The 16,476-nt window shown below is 40.1% G+C and overlaps 2 protein-coding genes across 4 annotated transcripts in view; both read left to right on the top strand.

The window, feature by feature from the left end:
- Positions 1-63: 63 nt before the first annotated feature.
- Positions 64-15,206, top strand: rbm18 (RNA binding motif protein 18). 2 transcript variants are annotated; one of them, XM_017410463.3, is made up of 6 exons: positions 64-271; positions 1,518-1,631; positions 7,108-7,234; positions 8,059-8,139; positions 11,268-11,368; positions 13,326-15,206. In XM_017410463.3, the coding sequence occupies exons 1-6, from the start codon at positions 183-185 to the stop codon at positions 13,507-13,509; spliced, it is 696 nt and encodes a 231-aa protein (XP_017265952.1). In that variant the 5' UTR covers positions 64-182; the 3' UTR covers positions 13,510-15,206. The 2 variants fall into 2 exon arrangements, with proteins under 2 accessions (XP_017265952.1, XP_017265951.1); XM_017410462.3 differs by having other exon boundaries at positions 8,059-8,145; positions 13,326-15,198.
- Positions 15,207-15,879: 673 nt separating this feature from the next.
- lhx6 (LIM homeobox 6) overlaps positions 15,880-16,476 on the top strand; it is an 11,814-nt gene continuing 11,217 nt past the window's right edge. For both annotated transcript variants that reach the window (XM_017410484.2, XM_017410483.2), the window contains exon 1: positions 15,880-16,009. In XM_017410484.2, the coding sequence (XP_017265973.1) occupies positions 15,932-16,009 (78 nt within the window). In that variant the 5' untranslated portion in view covers positions 15,880-15,931. The remainder of the gene's footprint in view (positions 16,010-16,476) is intronic.

Here is a 16,476-nt window from a genome sequence, read left to right as displayed (position 1 = left end):
GCCGTATATTAAACCGACTGCTCCCAGTCGGACTTCCCAAACCGTTCAAAACCTACAACATCATCCTGCGCCATTGTTGACAGGTATGATAGCAGAGCGGCTACTTCGCCTCTCAGCTAGCTAACTTTTTCAATTATTTAGGATGAAAGACTGTTGTCCAAAATGATTACAGATATATTTTGATGTTCCTAATCATCCCGGAAGTGGGATTTGTCGCAACCTCGAGTCGTAGGAGTTTCTTATTGAAGAGGAAGTTTGACAGAACAAAGAGGTAATATTAGACAAGCTAGCTTGATGCTAACAGTCCACTCACTGCTAGTTTGAAACGGGTTGTTGTTTAGACTTCGATTTAGTTATTCCTAAAGAAACAGACTTACTGCTGATATGACATTTCGCAAGTTGTTGTAGCTACCTAATCGGTAATGATACCGAGATATAGCTGTGAACATTAAGTTCTTTGTTTTTGTTGTGTTAAAAGACTGGAAAACTGTTTTTAAAAAGTGTATGATCATAACTCTCTCAATCTGCTGAAAATTAATTTGTTACTTTGTAGATTTAATCAAAATTAAAGCTTAAATATGCCACATTTAAATCGAGAACATTGAACACTATTTTACCTGTTTGTTTTGTAATTGCACAATAAACAGAGTACATTTGTTTTGAATTTATTGACAGCAGGAAATGCATAATAGTGGCGAAATTTACATTCCTAATTTTATTTTATTTTATTTATTTATATATTGCCATTTGTTATACAGCTTGAAAACAGAAAGGTTCAGAAAAATACATATATGACTTGAATAGAGTTTTATCTAAATAATCACTTTAGAGGGACATGGGTTTTGTGGAACATTACTACTGCAAAGAAATATAACCTAATAATAAGATCAAGTTATAAAATAACTTTTGACTTTTTCTGCACTTCTTATGCTACCATGGCTTCTGAAATATCAGTCAAGGCTGAAGTCAGTGATTCAAAATGTCAGAGTAGTTTTGTTCTTGTTTCTCTACTTTGGGTAGCATACAGATCTTTTTTTTCAGAAATCATAAAAAGCTTTTTGTGGTGGTAATTTAAGTGATCAGATCCATATTTTTGTTGGAGTATTTCTGCATGTCTTCATATTTTGCTTGCAGAACCTGAAAGTCTGCTGTTGTTTACAAACCATGTTTCTGAGAATAAAACAACGCAGTGAATGCTGAAAATGTTTAGGTTGCCTTATATCAGACAGAGTATTTGATCAGACTTAGCCCTGGAAACTGGAACCTTTAAACTTTTTAATTAGGCAAATAAAAAAACTGAAGCATCCTGTTTAAGTTATTCTTTTTACTTATTGCAAAAATTCTGATGATGATTCTGAAGCAAAACATTGCAGACATTTTATGTTGCAGCTGTAAATAAAGAAATAATTGAAATGTTTTTTGATTCATCTACACGCAATTCTTCTTTGGCACAAATTCAAAATGCTCCTTTTTTTCGCTCTCTGTATGCAAACATGCTTGTTTTCCGCTTTCCACAGAGAACACATGTCGTCTGCTGCAGAAACTGTGGAGAATGCCTCTATCATTTCAGAGAGCACGACGCATGACGGAAATCGTTTGTGGATAGGCAACATCGACCCCAAGATCACAGAGTGAGTGAATCCACCTCTAGATTCAGACGTGGTGCTAATTTCTCAGCGTTTAAACAGGATTGGGCCCTCTTCATTTCTCCACCATTTCTCATGCTTGATTTTATTCTTAAACATCAGAGCAATGACTATAGAGCACTTTCTAAGCTTTTCTTATTTTTTAAAAACCAAAATAAAATAAAAAATAAATGAAAAAATGTGAACGAGGGTAAATATAAAGCTTTGCAGTGTGTTCAACAAATTTATTTTGCTAGTAAAAAATATTGGTATTGAAAACAGGCAGAACGTTTGGCAACGTTTGATGTTGATTTTAGCTGTTGCTGAATCAAGTCGCTCTAATTCAATTCATCTCGTAAACCTTTGGCTTTTTATTTTTAGCTTGCGTGGTTCTACCTCATAGAGAAGCAACATATTGTGTGTGTGCATGTATGATTAATTAACCGTGTGTGTGTGTGTCATAGGCTGAGACAGAGCAGACAGGCATGGGTGTGTGAAAGAGAGGCAGCGAGGCGAGGAGACCTGCTCTGCTTAGGAGCAAGCATCATTCCTCACTCACCTGCCCTGTTTACTCTCTCTGTGTCAACCTGGAGCTGTGTGCGTGTGTGTTTAAAAACATAGCTGAAGTTTGGGTGGCAGCTTGTAAGGGTGCGGGCTTCGACACATACGGGAGTCTGCGAACATCATTAGCTTGTGTCGCTTCATCACATACGAGCATCTTTCTGCACTCGTGTGCAAAAAGTGTGTGAGATACCGGTCACGTGATTGATAAGAATGTTGTACCGTGATGGAGAATAGGTAATTTTTCTGGGCGAGGGGTGTTTCTGTGCGCCTGTGGGGGCTGCTGGAGAATGTACGGGCCGCGGCTCTGGTGGGCGTCTAGACAGGCGTTTCCTTCCCCTAACTCTGCTCTGCTTCTTTTTAAATAGTCCTCTGCTTCACAGTATGGAGGGAAAAACAAGAGAAATGCATGTGGCCCCCGATGCTGATTGGAAAGATTAATTAGCTCCAGGACAGAACACGCAGGGCCCTCTCTGTTTGTCCCTGTAAACTAAACTCGGTGCTCGGGGAGAGCCGAACACTGAACATGTCTCACTGGTTTAAGGAGTTTTAAACTGCTGTATTTTCTCAGCCTTCCTTTGACTAAAATGCAAGTTTGAATAGTCAACAAATTGCAAAATTCTAACCACTCAAAGTTAAAGTGAATAAAAGTGATCATCTTGTAAAAATGCTGTATTTTTGGGATGTTATTTGGGTACATACCACCATCCTAAACTTAGCTGAAAACCAACAACACCCCCTGCATGGCAGTGGCACTACCCCTGAGGCAATCTTCCAACAGAATAAAACTCATCTTCCTAATTTTATAACCTTCCCAGCTGAGAATCCAAGACATCCAGTCAGCATCAGATCTCCGCAGATCCAAGCTTATTTGTGTGTTCCAGTTGAATGTCCTCTATCAAGCCTGGTCCAAAGAGGCTCCACAGCTCAAACACCTGCAGAAGTTTCAGATCTTCTCTGGCGCCTTATCCGTCAGGTGGTTTTCATGTTGTGCTTGACCTGTTCAGGGAGTGGTTGTAGTTCACACTGTAAAATCCGTACCCAGTTTTTTTCTGATTGCTTTGTTTCAAGATACAATGTTGCAAGAAACCAGCACTTCGCTTTATTCCAACGTGTTGTCCGTCATCCAAATTGTGTATTGTTCTGATTTATTACAGGCCTTCTTGCTGGAAGATAGATAAAAGGTTCACATATGGCTCATATTTTCCATAGATGGCCTCAGATTTGGATAAAAACCTATCCTAAACAAAGTACTTTTTTTAAAAAAAAAAAGACATATTTCTGTTTTTCCCCTTCATTCTGTACAGGCAGCAGAAACAACAATCTTTTTATTCCAGTTCCTTTAAATGTACAGTAAGGATTATAAAATTCATGTCAAGGTGTTAGTTATCAGTCATGCGCTCATTTTTTTTTTTACTATTGAAATGCATTTCCCATAGCTGAGATGACCGTCCCACATAACGCCTCATCAGATTTTTTTTTTTATTTTTTCCTCCACCTTTTCTGGCAGCACCTTACAGAGCAGAGGCAAAGCAGGTGTTACTGGAGCTTTCAGCACATATTCATGTTTTTTCTGCTTTTTGCCTGCTTGGTAGTAATCTATCACCTTCTTCTTTCTTTGTTCCCTCTCTGGACCTCGTGTTACATGTATGTACGGTTTGTGGGCCTGGCATTTGTCATGAGTTTTATTAATGAACCTAACTTGGATGATAACCATGAACTGACTCATGCTGCCGGTTGAAGCTTTTATGAACGCATGAAAAAACTGTAGAACGCTGCGTTGCCAGAAGGTTTGAACTTAACCCCCGTTTTTCTTTCTAACCTGTACTTTTCTCAGCTAAACTTTTTGAAGTTATCTTTTTCTAGACTTGACTCAGATCCCCTTCTTTTTCCTTCCTCCTCTTATCCTTCCCACCTTCTTTTTTTTTTTTTTTCCTCCAAGCTTATCTCCTACTTCCAACACCTTTCACCTTGCTGTCAACATCCCCTCGCTGAACTTTACTCTCCCTTTGCTTACCTTTCCCTCCCTTTTCCTCCCCTTCCTCCCCACTTCTCTCCCCCTCTTCCTCCGGTGGTTTTTACAGCCCCCAGGAGGAGCGGCCCATTGTGGTTCAGCCCGATAGCATCCAAAAATGTTCTTGGAGTGTCTGCCGTCTAATTTGTCCCCAAAAATACACATATGTGGCAATATGGGGATAAATAGAACAATTGCGAGATGGTATTTAAAGCTTGGCCAACTGTGAAGTCGCAGTTTTTGACTCGAAATGGCTGCAAAAGCAAAATTTGTTTCTGATTTGGTGCCTAGTATAATGATGTTAAGGATTTTTATAACAAAATCTATCAAAATCTGTCAAATTTAAGCAATGTGAGTTCATTTTCAGGTCGATGATTCCTTATTTTAGTGGTGCAGAAAGACAAAAATTAATCTATTTGTGCATTAGAGGACAGATTTCAACGGTTAAATAATTGATTATATGAATTTCACCACACTTCTCTCTGTAAGTGGGTCTAATGCACGATGAGCCACCTGGGAGGCTTTCAGGGTGTTGTCTGGGAAAAGCAGAACTTCTCGCTCTCCTACGGCCCCCCAGGGTGTCGTAGAGGGGGGGACATTAGTACAACCTGTTGCTCAAACCCCCACTTCAGCCTCAGCATCCAGCGCCCAGTCCCGCTCGCGCCGTCACATACACAAATCCCTAAAGGCTTTAAAAACAACAGAACAACAAAAGACTGCAGCTTTTATCCCCTCCCGAACAGTAAGACACAAACCTGGGGGTCATTCGGAGGCCTGCACCATTACACAAGGCAACAAAACGAAAATACAAAGGGAGGTTTTTGTTTTCTCTGTGTATTTTCAATATTTCTGAACGGTTAGTAAGGCGTTTGTAATGTAAGTTTATCTGAGTTGTCAAAAAGTGGAAAAGATGAAACGATTAAAGGTTGAAACACATTTTAATTTTAACTCATGTGGTCTCGTCTACTGTTAAACTGTGTGTTTGGCTTCTCCAAGAACTCTTTGGCTGAACAGTTTTATTCTACAATGTTCTCTAATTAATCTTATTAGTAGCTTCTTCGCGTTTCCATTTTCGGCAAGGAAAAAAAAAATTAAAAACTAGTGGAAAATACAACTAAGTACTGAAAAGTGATGCAAAACACAGACTTTAAGTGTGGAAAACAAACCACTGTACAGTGAGTGGTTCAGGCAAAGTTTGAACACACATTTCTGTGCCGATTGTGTCTGTGGTGGCTTGTCTAATTGTTGGAGTTGACCGTCCATCAGTGGTGTTGGAGAGAATAAGAATAAATTTGATCTTATAGTACAGATCTGTTCAAACTACTTCAGATTTGAATGCTAAGTAATAAGTGATAAATGAGAATATTTACAGACTTCTGCAAAACACACGGCTTTGTTATTTATTTGTTTATGGGTTTTTTTCACACAGTGCATCTATCTATAGTTGTTTGCTTTGTCCAGGTGTATTATTCTTTATGCACCAACACATGGTCTTAAAGCAGTCTGTCTAATATTTACTGACATGGTGAAATATTAAATGTTTTAGTTGTAGTTGCTCTTTTCTGGCTACTGTGGCATTGAATCATCTCTCTAATGATACAACTTTGTCCCGATTAGCTTGAAGCTGTAATAGGACATGGTTTTATATATTATATATATATATATTATATATATATATATATATATATATATATACACACACACACACTATTTCCTCTGGGCATCTTTAGCAACTGAAATACAACCATCTGATCTTCTCTTTTTGGCATATCTCTGTAACGTACAGTTAAACGTTTTTATTTCTAGTGGAAAAGCTGTCAAAACAGGTTTATTTGAGAGTTAAATGCCATGTAATATTTAGTACTTTAAATGAGTTTTTCCTCTCATTACAGATATAAACAATGTTAGCATTTTTATATGATTGTTTATATTGTATTTATGATTTCAGGGTTTTTTTGTTTTGCTTAATTCTTGAAGTTGTTGGGAGTTATTACTGGCTATCAGGTCATCTGCAGTCAGCCCAAGTCGCACACAGATGTTACATTATTTTTTATTCAGAACCATCAGGAAAAGGCTGTTTTTCTGCTCATAGAAAGAAAAGTTTGTGTTGTGGAAGAACATTAGTCTTATCTAAAACCTGAAACAGCAAATACAAGTGAACTATGTGCATTTCTTGTTTTTGCCCCCAATATTCCAATATTTTTTGTATCTTTTGCATTAAATTAGGTGGCCTTCTTCTTCTTATTATTATTTGAAAACTCAATATAGCAACTACCTTAAGGATGTTTTGCTTGTTTCACACATTCAGCCGGCCCCTGGCTGTTTACAGAAACACACCCAGTGACCCTGAACTTGTGGCTCTTTTCTTTACTGTCAAAGAAATGATGTCTTTCCATGACTGCGAGTGGTCATTTACCGGTACTCGCACGCTGCACAGCTGCTTAGTGGCCGCGCGTCTGTCGTCACATGTAGTCCTAACAAGACCTCTGCGCCGTCAGTGGAGGTTGTTTGTGCCGAACTCGGAGCTCAGGGGGGATTTGAGGCTTCCTCTGTTTTATTCGCTCATTGTCCTGCTACTGTATCCTCAGCATTGTCTCAATAAGAGATTTACTGTCAGCGGCCGGCCACACTAGCTGGCCCGCTGCTACAAAGGTGTCAAGGAGAGAAAGCCGTCGTTCTCATCAGCCCGACTTGACAAATCCACACTGAATGGTGGCAGAAAGGCTGTTCATCTGATTCGTGACAGTTTTATAAGGTTGCAACAACAAAAGCCTTCTTCGGTGCCTGTTTTCAGTCCTGACAGACTTTAGTCTGAAACAGATATTAGAAAAATCTGCTATGAGTGATAACTTTCAGCAATAACAACATTTTTTTGTGGTTTCTTTTCCACCATTCTTCTCTTGACAGGTATCACCTGGTGAAGTTGTTGGAGAAGTTTGGCCAAGTTAAACAGTTTGACTTTCTGTTTCATAAGTCTGGACCTTTGGAGGGGCAGCCACGGGGATACTGCTTTGTTAACTTCAGCACCAGAGAGGTAATCAGACAAAAACTAAATTCATATTGCTTATCTGATTGTCCTTATCTGTTATTTTGTAATTCATAAAATGCACTAAAACAAGATTTTTGTGTATGTATTCTTTAAACCCATCATCACAACCAGTGACACTATTAATATTGAGTTAGGGTAACTTTCAGCACATAAAAGGAGAAAAGTTGGCCTTTCCGATGCACTCTAACAGCCAGCATGTGTATATTTTATTAAGGGAGGTCCATGCTTAGTGTTTGAGGTTGACATGTAGTTCAGCCATCACGGTGAGACGTTCAGGAGCAGTCGGGACCTTGTGCGTCTCTGGCTGTCACGGACTGTATTTTTAAAACGGGACTTTTAAAAGGAGTGGGCTCAGCTTCACAGGTTCGTTAGGCAGTATTTGTTTTGGAGTGTGCCTGGGGATCACGATAAGCATCTCGTTTCACAGCTAGTGTCTATCTGTGGGATATGAAGCCCTCCCAACAGGATTATACAAAGGAAGCGAGTGTTTATCTTTCACACTCACACTCACTCACATCAAGGCACAGCTAGATGAAGAAATTCATTAATGTAATTTGGCATAAAAGCCACTTTACACATTTGATTAGACAAAACTATTTTTCCCCACGGAGTTACCATGATCAGATTCTCACATTATCGGCTATTATCATTTCTTCCATCTCTGAATTGTGAGGACTAATGATTTAATAACTCGAGTGCAATCACTGAGTGATATTTAAAGAATTTGTCCCTCTTTCTCTCTCTCTCTCTCTCTCTCTCTCTCTCCTTCGCTCCTCCTGGCGCTCCTGTGTTTGCGTGGCGGTCCGCAGGAGGCAGAGAGGGCGATCCAGTGTTTAAACGGGAAGCTGGCCTTGTCCAAGAAGCTGGTAGTGCGCTGGGCTCACGCTCAGGTGAGGGTAAGTGTCGAACGCTGTCCGAGCGGCACGAAACTTCAAAAGCTGCGCACGTGAGATCACTGGGGCGACTGTGGTCGCAGTCGAAAGTTTAAACTAACTCACTCATTCAAACTGAACGATTTGGCTTGTCCAAACCTTTTACTGGTGCTGTAAATCTGACATTACACCCATTATTCTGTTTGTTGTAACAGAGGTAATGAAGAGTTTTTATTTGGGTTGTGGTAAACGACAGCAATCACCATAATTAAATGTTTTCATCCTTTTACCTTTTGATATTACCGCTGCAGTTTCTGGTTTCCAGAGATCCCTACACAACCCGTGCCTGTCTCTTAACAATAGACAGCCTACTGACTAAGGGTGAAGGGATATCCTGCATAGAGATGAATCACGCCCTAGAAACATACGGACGCACAAAGGCACGGCAGAGGGAGGTGAAGGTCAATGGCGCTGCCTCTTAGACAACACGCCGTTGGATAAATCTGCTCACAGAGTCATTGGAACGAGGCTCGATTCACAAATCCAGCAGCTAGTTGTCACAGGCATGCAGGTTTAGATGGGCAGATTAATTATTGCCCGCTGCCATGAAAGACAGGCGACAATACAACTGCGTGTGCGAATGTGTTTGTCTGTCTCTTAGCAACATACCTCACGAAACACTGGACGGATTTTAATGAAACGCTCAGAAAGTAACCGCTGAGTGTACTTCTACAGCTGATTAACCTTTGGAGTCAATCTGATCTGATTTAAGATGACCACCACAGCTCAGTGAACTTAGCAATCACACAAACGACTGTAACTCAGTCGATTTTACAGATATCCTGCGAGAATTGAGTGTGTTAGTTAGCAGCTGAGAGTCATCCTCAGCACATGTGTTGAACGCTAACAGATCACACGAGATCTTTGTTTAAAGAGGACCTATTATGCTTGAGATTTCACCTGATCAGTTTTGCTTGTTTTGAGTTCATTTCAGAATGAGCGGTGTTAGAGCTAAGTCACTATGTAGCAAATAAACATAAAAACTGACTGAAGGATTAAATGCTGCGGATCTGACGCACATTTATATCGTTATTAATTCAAACTCTGAGGATTCTGATTTTGGGACAGGAACACGTTTTATATTGCAGCCGTCAACAGAACATTTTCCTTTTCCAGCAGACGTTGTTCAGCAGTAAAACCAGCAGAACAAACGTGACAGTCTTCTTGTAATGAAGTGGGCGGAGCTCCACTTGGGTTGCTAGGTGAGGGGCTGGGCCCGGCTTGGGGTTGCTAGGTAATGGAGATTGTGACGCAACAATCCCGAGGTTTTTGAAACATGTCGTTTTGCAGACACTGGAAAACATTAACTTTTTGTCAAAAAACGGCTCTGTGTTTTTGTTGTTGTTTTTTGGGGGGTTTTTTGGCGCTTGGACTGTTTCTAGAATCAGTCGATACCCAAATGGAAGTACAAAAACATACAAAAAGTGAATTTTGCATAATATGTCCCCTTTAAAACTTGGTTAGAGCTACTTATCTTGCAATGTTTGTGGGCATTCCCTGCGTGCTTGTTGCATTGTTAGTTGAATTTTGGCCTCCCAAATGACTCTACCTGGCTAAGACTTAATTTTTTATTGCTGCACCTCTGCCATCTTTTCTCTTCACTGTCTTGACCTGTAGCAGCATCTCCAACCAGTGCAAACAGCTCATTGGTCCAACTCTTTGTGTCTATAATCCAGAAGCTTTACTGTCGAAGAAAGTTAATAAAATCTCAAAGCTGTTCCTGCAGCTAATGCATCGTTGTAAACAATCCTAACTCGTGTGCTGTGTGTGTAAATAGCTCTTTTAAAAGTGGTTTCACCCTGGAGGGATTTCACAGAGGACGTTTCTGCTCAGATCATAGTGTGTGGGTTTAGTTCCAGATGACCCACAACTACCCCAATGATAGTGTTTGGTCAAATGTGAAACCAGAGAAAAGCCAAAATCCTCGTTTTTTTTTTTTTAAGTGCCATCCAAACGCTCCTTATGTTGGAGATGGTTCAAGTGGACCGGTCTGTGGTTTAGTTTTTACTCCATAATCTCTGAAAGATTTAGGCAACTTCCCAAAGAGTCCCAGCTGGAAATCAAATTGTAAAGGATGTGTTGTTGTTTTTTTGTTTTCAAACAGCCTGAAGTACCACTGTATTTCTTTACAATCTTATTAATAATCCCTAACAGACTGCGTTATATTAAATTTATTATTATTGCAGAATAGGTTGCAGTAACGTTTTCATGCATTTAAAATCTGAGCATGCCTCCTCCTCGCTCTGGCTGAAGTTTTTAACTCTGTTATTCAACACCAATGGGTGGTGGCAAACATTATTTTATGTACATTATTAATTTTTAATGCCGACTCCTCTCCTGTGCTATGTTAATTAGTTGTTAAAAGATCCCGATGGCCCAAAGGTTGATCCCAGCAGCCTGAAACATTTGGTTTTTACCCCTCTAATCACACACGTCTTTGATTGTTTACAGTTTCTTTACAGTCTCTATGTCAAGCTCTATACATTCTAGCTACATGCCTTCAGGAATAGGTGGAAGGGAAGGGTCTTTGCTGGTGGAAAAGGTCATTGTTTTACATTTATTCTTGGCTACACATGTCGTTTATGTTGTTAGGCTGCATGTGTGTGCAACTTCATGTGGTTTTGTACCTGTTTCACCAGCTGCAGCTTTGTAAGAAGATTTTCTGTTTCTAATAAAAACTACTAAAGATGATCATTCCTGCCACGTGACCAATGCTTTTTTTTTTCCCCCTTTTTTTTTCTTTTTTCTCCACAGGTCATGAGAATTCTGTGTTGGCTGGTGGAGGTGTTTGGAAGGTGGTTTTGAGAGGAATGAGTGCAGATGTTGATTGTTGCACATCAGCCGGTCCCATTTACCCCCCCTGTCATCCTGTAGGGTGTGATTGTGAGCTGGACTCTCAGTCCTGCTTGGTGACTGTCTGTCTGACACAAACGGGATCAATACAAGTTTAAAGATGCTCATACTTCTGGATTTTACGTTTGTTCAGTCGTGTTGAGAAGACACATTTCACTGACCGCCTGGTTTTATTGTGTATATTTTGTAACCGTCTTTAGTATTTTTATTTTCTTGCTGTTAATTGTTTACAGAAGTTTGAAGGTTTCCGTAATGACAAGACCATGCCTTCGAGCCTGGAACCGTCCTGTAGTGGATCAGCAGAGGCAGGATCTTTAACAACCAGCCATCTCAGGTTGGTATCACACACACAAAATCAACCACACAGTGTCATTTATCCTCTGAGGTCTTGTTTCCTTTTTTAAATCAATCTCCTTAGCTAAGAAAGCTAAATCCAGTTTTTAAGAAAGGGCTGTTTGTGTTTGTTTTCTGTTCCATCCAACAGGTTCACACCCCAAATTAAAAACTACCAACATCACATCCTTGTGCTTCAGTTCTGACATCTACCCTGATGTCTCGGCTTTGTAAAGCCTGGTCCTTAACGGTGTATGAAAGCACTGTTACATACAGACGTGGATTAATTTGTCATTCACATTGTACACTTAAAAAAAAAACACAACTGAGTCAAAACGCTTCAGTCTAAAGGATATTTAATATTGTTGAAGCTTGTCAACACACATTAGTTTTTAGTGAGTTCCTGTTTGGCGTTTTAGAGCCCTCCTGGGTCTTCTTCCATAGAGTCCATTATGATTCACAATGTGACAGGTGATCCAGAAGGGACGTCATCCTTGGAGTTCAGCTTGAATGATTCTGAATGGTCTCCATGACTACCATCCACTCTATCCTTATGATAAACCTGGGGTTGCATTTCCTCTTGCGTCCACATCCTGGGCGGTTGGCTGCAGCCCCATGAACCTTTTATACTTTTTAATAATATCGTCAGCTGTGGTCTCAGCAACATAAAGCATGGATAAGTTCATAATGGACATCTAGAATCTAATTTCTGAGCTCCTCAGGCAGCTTCAGGAGAAGTGAAGCATTGTTTCAGTGAGCTGTAAGGGTAATTTACCAGTACGTATGTTAGAAACTCCTAAAAACAGGGAAGTTCAACACAATCACAACACTTGAGAAGTAAAGAATGGCCTCTGATTAATATTGTTTTATATCCACTACGCTTGCAAGCTTCATCATTTCTTAACCATTTAAATAAAGGACAAAGAGAATATTTTTTTTTTATTTTTATACATCTACATGTTATTTGTTTTTCTATTCTATTTTGTGTTGCAGGGCTAACTTATCTGGACCTCCTCCTGCAGTGTTCTTAAGCAAATTAGGTCTGCTGTGTTTGTATTTGTTTAGAAAGTGCTGCTTAACTTAACTGGAAAGGTGCAGGGTTGTCATTCTGAGAGTCAGACCTTCATTTGTACTTTGTTTTCTATTAAGAACACTTCAGTCATTTAGTACCTCGGACAAAGGTTAATACTCTGAAGTATAACTGATCATAATGCAGCAGTTAAGGAGGTGTCAGTGCCTGTTTGTGCTTCGAACAAACTATATTCAGCAGAAAGTGAGTGAGAAACATTTCTGCTCTCTTCCAGCACAGATACCCTAACACACACCTGACCCAAAATTTATAATAAGAGCTGACGGGCTTTTCACCACAGCTCAAAGTCAGGTTAATCTGGAGTCACACTGCAGCTCCGGAATCACCTGCTTGTAAATGAAAGCAGATTTGATGATATTTCCTTAACATGGCTACATTTACAGCCCTTATCAACATAAATACACCCTCTGTAAGTATATCAGAGAAGCGCGTCTCCGTTGAAGTCAGCGTGTGGCGTTCATTTGTCATCTCTGACCGACACAGTCAGCTTCTTCTGGGAAATGGCAGCAAACTTTGCGTCTAGTGTACGCCTCAACATCCCCCTTCAAGCAGCACAAGAGAGGAAATACACACTAAAATGCTTCTTTTTTTTCCTCCCTCCCGTTTTTAAGATTCCTCTCACACACCTACCCATTCCCTCCTCCACCTTTTCTCTCACGAGCACTCCAATTTTTCCTGCAATCTTATCTCCCTCGCGTCTCCGATGTTCTGCTCACGCAACACGATTGTTGATCTCGTGCTCCAGATTTCTGTTCGTTCCGCCTGTCGGCTAAGAGTGCTAATACCTCCCTTTTTTTTGTCCTCTCAGTCTGCCCATCACTCAGAATCGTTGTTAACATCTCTTTTCTCCCCCCCTTACTCTCTCCAGCACAAGCGCTAAGATACGAGCCATCGAGGCCAAGCTCCAGATGATGGAGGAGAACCCAGATGATAGCTACTCGGGCCCGTCAGCCTATGTTTACAACAAACCGCCTGAGAGGAAGCGCTGGGAGCCTTACTCCAAATCGCACCACAGTAACCAGAGCAGACCCTTCCGCAAGTTTAGGAGATGACCCATCCCTCCTCCTTAATCTGGAGCCCTCCCTGCCCCCCATTTACCGCTCCTCAGCCCTCCATCTGCACACAGACAAGTCTCTAACTCGAGATCATACACGCCCCGAATAAGATGTAGAAGTTTGAAGCAGGTGAACAACAGCAGGACTGGAACAGCAAGCCAAGGTTAGGAGCTGAAAGTGTTTTTTTTGCCGTTGCCGTTTTGAGGCCACGCCGTCAGATTTTAAGTGACTTTGACTGCAGTGAAAGTTGTTTTTCCTCCTCTGTCAAACGTGCAGATTGTTCATGCAACGATAAGTGACACAATAACACAACTGAGGTGTTGTTCTGGACTCTGAATGCTGATCCCACTGTTTGTTTGGTTTGTTCTTTTTTTTTTTTTTTTTTTTTTACACGTCTGCTTTTATTTCAGATCACGTTATCCGAACAACAAATATGTGGTTATTTGTTTTGCTTTGCTTTTGTTTTTGGAAGCTTTACCATTCAGTTTGGCTTTATTTTTGTAAAAATGTCTCATTAATTTAAAGTAAGAAGCAACACAGCACTCTTATTGTTGCTAATGTGCGTAAATGTGTTTTTTTTTTCTTCTGTGTTTTAAATCCAGGTTTTATAAAACCTTTTTATTGACTTCTGATCCTGTGTGCATTTCTGTTAATTTTTCTTTTTTTTTTATTAAAGTTAAATATTCTCGTCTTTTTTAAAAATTTTATTTATTTATTCTTTCAGTGGTTTACTTTATTTTTTCAAGGTAAGATTATTCTATATTCCTTTTAAAAGTAAAAGTATCTTCTTTAAACAAATCAGAAAAGTCTGTCATCTGCTGGAAATCCCTTTAAGCAGCTTTATTATTTTTGTAGGCCTTTTATGAACCATTGTAGTAAAAAAAAAAATTGTTTTAACTTTTTCTTATTTTTAGCTCAGTACTTTTTGTTTGAGAGGACTTATTTTCTTGGAAGCAGAACATGAAACATGAATCTGTTGGAACCGTTTTTAGACCAAAAAAAAGGAAAACAGTATTTTAGTTTAAATTGGTTTATGAGCAGTGGCAGTCTTTAATCCATTCCTTCTTTTTTTTAACTCGGGACATTATCCTCCTGAACGGACAACAGTTGGCTGATCATTATGCAAAACGAGAAGCCCCCTTTTCTTTGTGTGAATCCTCTCGATGCACTGAATTTATTTCAAATCACGGGATTCCTCTCCAATAAAACCCAGTCCAAAACATCAAACGAGTTCCTCTGTTCTAAACCAACCACTTCATATTTTCGCCTGTAAATAACAGCTCTTTATTTGTTTTATTTCTCACAAAAATAATTGTATTTTCTTTGTTTTTGCTTTAATGAGATGATTTCAGACCATAAGTGTCGGAAACACCCTGCACTTATTTGTCTTTAAAGCTGATTGAATCAGTTAGTTTCTTTATTTTATTCAACCTCGACTGCAGTCACTTTATTGGCCTATTTTAGCTTTAAACTGGCCCAAAACAAGTGTTAGGAAACCAACCTTTATAGATTACAGCATAAATTCAAGTCTAATTACAGCAGATCAGTTAAATGACCTGTATGTGCCTAAAACAGTGCAGACCTTTATTGTTTTAATTTTTATTATTTAACTCCCAAAAAGTAGAAGAATAAATCATAACATATAATATAAAGACTGGAACAATGTGCATTATCATTTTGAGTTTAATTTGTCTAAAATAATAATAATTTCCATGCATTATTTGTTTGCTTTTTTTTTTAACAAACGTTTTGATTTCTATTTATTTTTTCAGCCCCAAAGGAAAGCCTGCAGGCTTCAGTGTTTGGGGGGGAAAATAAATGGCCCGCTTGGATGCGCGCGAACAAGAACAATTATTATTTTTATTTTAATTCCATCAGAAGCTCTGCGAAAATCTGCAAAACTCGAGGAAGTTTTAGTCACATCTGATCCAAACTGCGTCCACCCTTTTTCCGCTTATGAAACTCTTTCCTCGCCCCCCACCTCCATCTTTTTTTTTTTCCTTTTTTTTTGGATCTGAATTATAAGGCAGGCCAGAGAGGCGCGCAAACTTTCACTCCATCTCCGCGGAGACGCTTCGCTTCTCTGCAGACTCTCCTGAATCCTTGGAGTTTAGAAAAAAAAAGAAAAGAAAGAAGAAGAAGAAGCTGCCAACCCCTCCGTTTGATTCATTTCCTGCAGTCAGAGACTCCTGCTCAGACAGTGGAGAGGAGAGGAGGTGGTGGGGAGGAGGTGAAGGGTGAGGGGTGGGGGTGGGGGGTTACAGGAAGAAATCTTTCTGCTCTAAATCGGGCTCGAGCGACGCCTTGTCTCTGCAGAGCTGCGCTTCTGTTCAGCTGCACGGATCTCCGCGCGCTGCTGCTGCCGGCTCTCCCTCTGACTCGGGGAGTTCGGAGACGCCGGAGCAGACTGCTGGGGTTCATGTACTGGAAAAATGAAGTTTTGTCCCCTCTGTCAGAGGGAAGTAAGATTCTGTCCGAAGGAATCCCCACAAAGCAGGTACTGACACTTTGGAGAGCTGGTGCGTAAAGAAAAAAAAAGAAGCTCAGGCTGGATTTGTGCGCAATTTGGAGTAGGCCTTTAAATATTTATATATATATATATATATATATATATATATATATATATATATGAGCAGAGCGCACCAATTTAGCTTCTGACTGAAACAGAAATATGTGTGTTTCTGCAGCCCTCTGCGCAGTTTTGTGTTTTTTTGTTTTCGCGCGTGATGTCACAAGAACCTCGGCTGTCCTCGGCGCATCAGCTGCTGCGAGGAGGCACGCGCCTCTCTGTTATGAATAGCGTGATTTGCGGTCCACGAGCCCCCCCCCCCTCTCTCTCCCTGTCTCTCTCTTGAGCGCTGAAGAGAATTAGATTTTAATTACAGCCATTAAAAATCAAATTTGCAATTCTTTCCGGGGGTGACCCGTTGCCTTCTCCTGATTGACAGTTGAAATTGACACTCC

Source organism: Kryptolebias marmoratus, linkage group LG14, assembly GCF_001649575.2.
Source record: "Kryptolebias marmoratus isolate JLee-2015 linkage group LG14, ASM164957v2, whole genome shotgun sequence".
NCBI lineage: Eukaryota > Metazoa > Chordata > Actinopteri > Cyprinodontiformes > Rivulidae > Kryptolebias > Kryptolebias marmoratus.
This window is presented reverse-complemented; position numbering and strand designations above follow the sequence as displayed.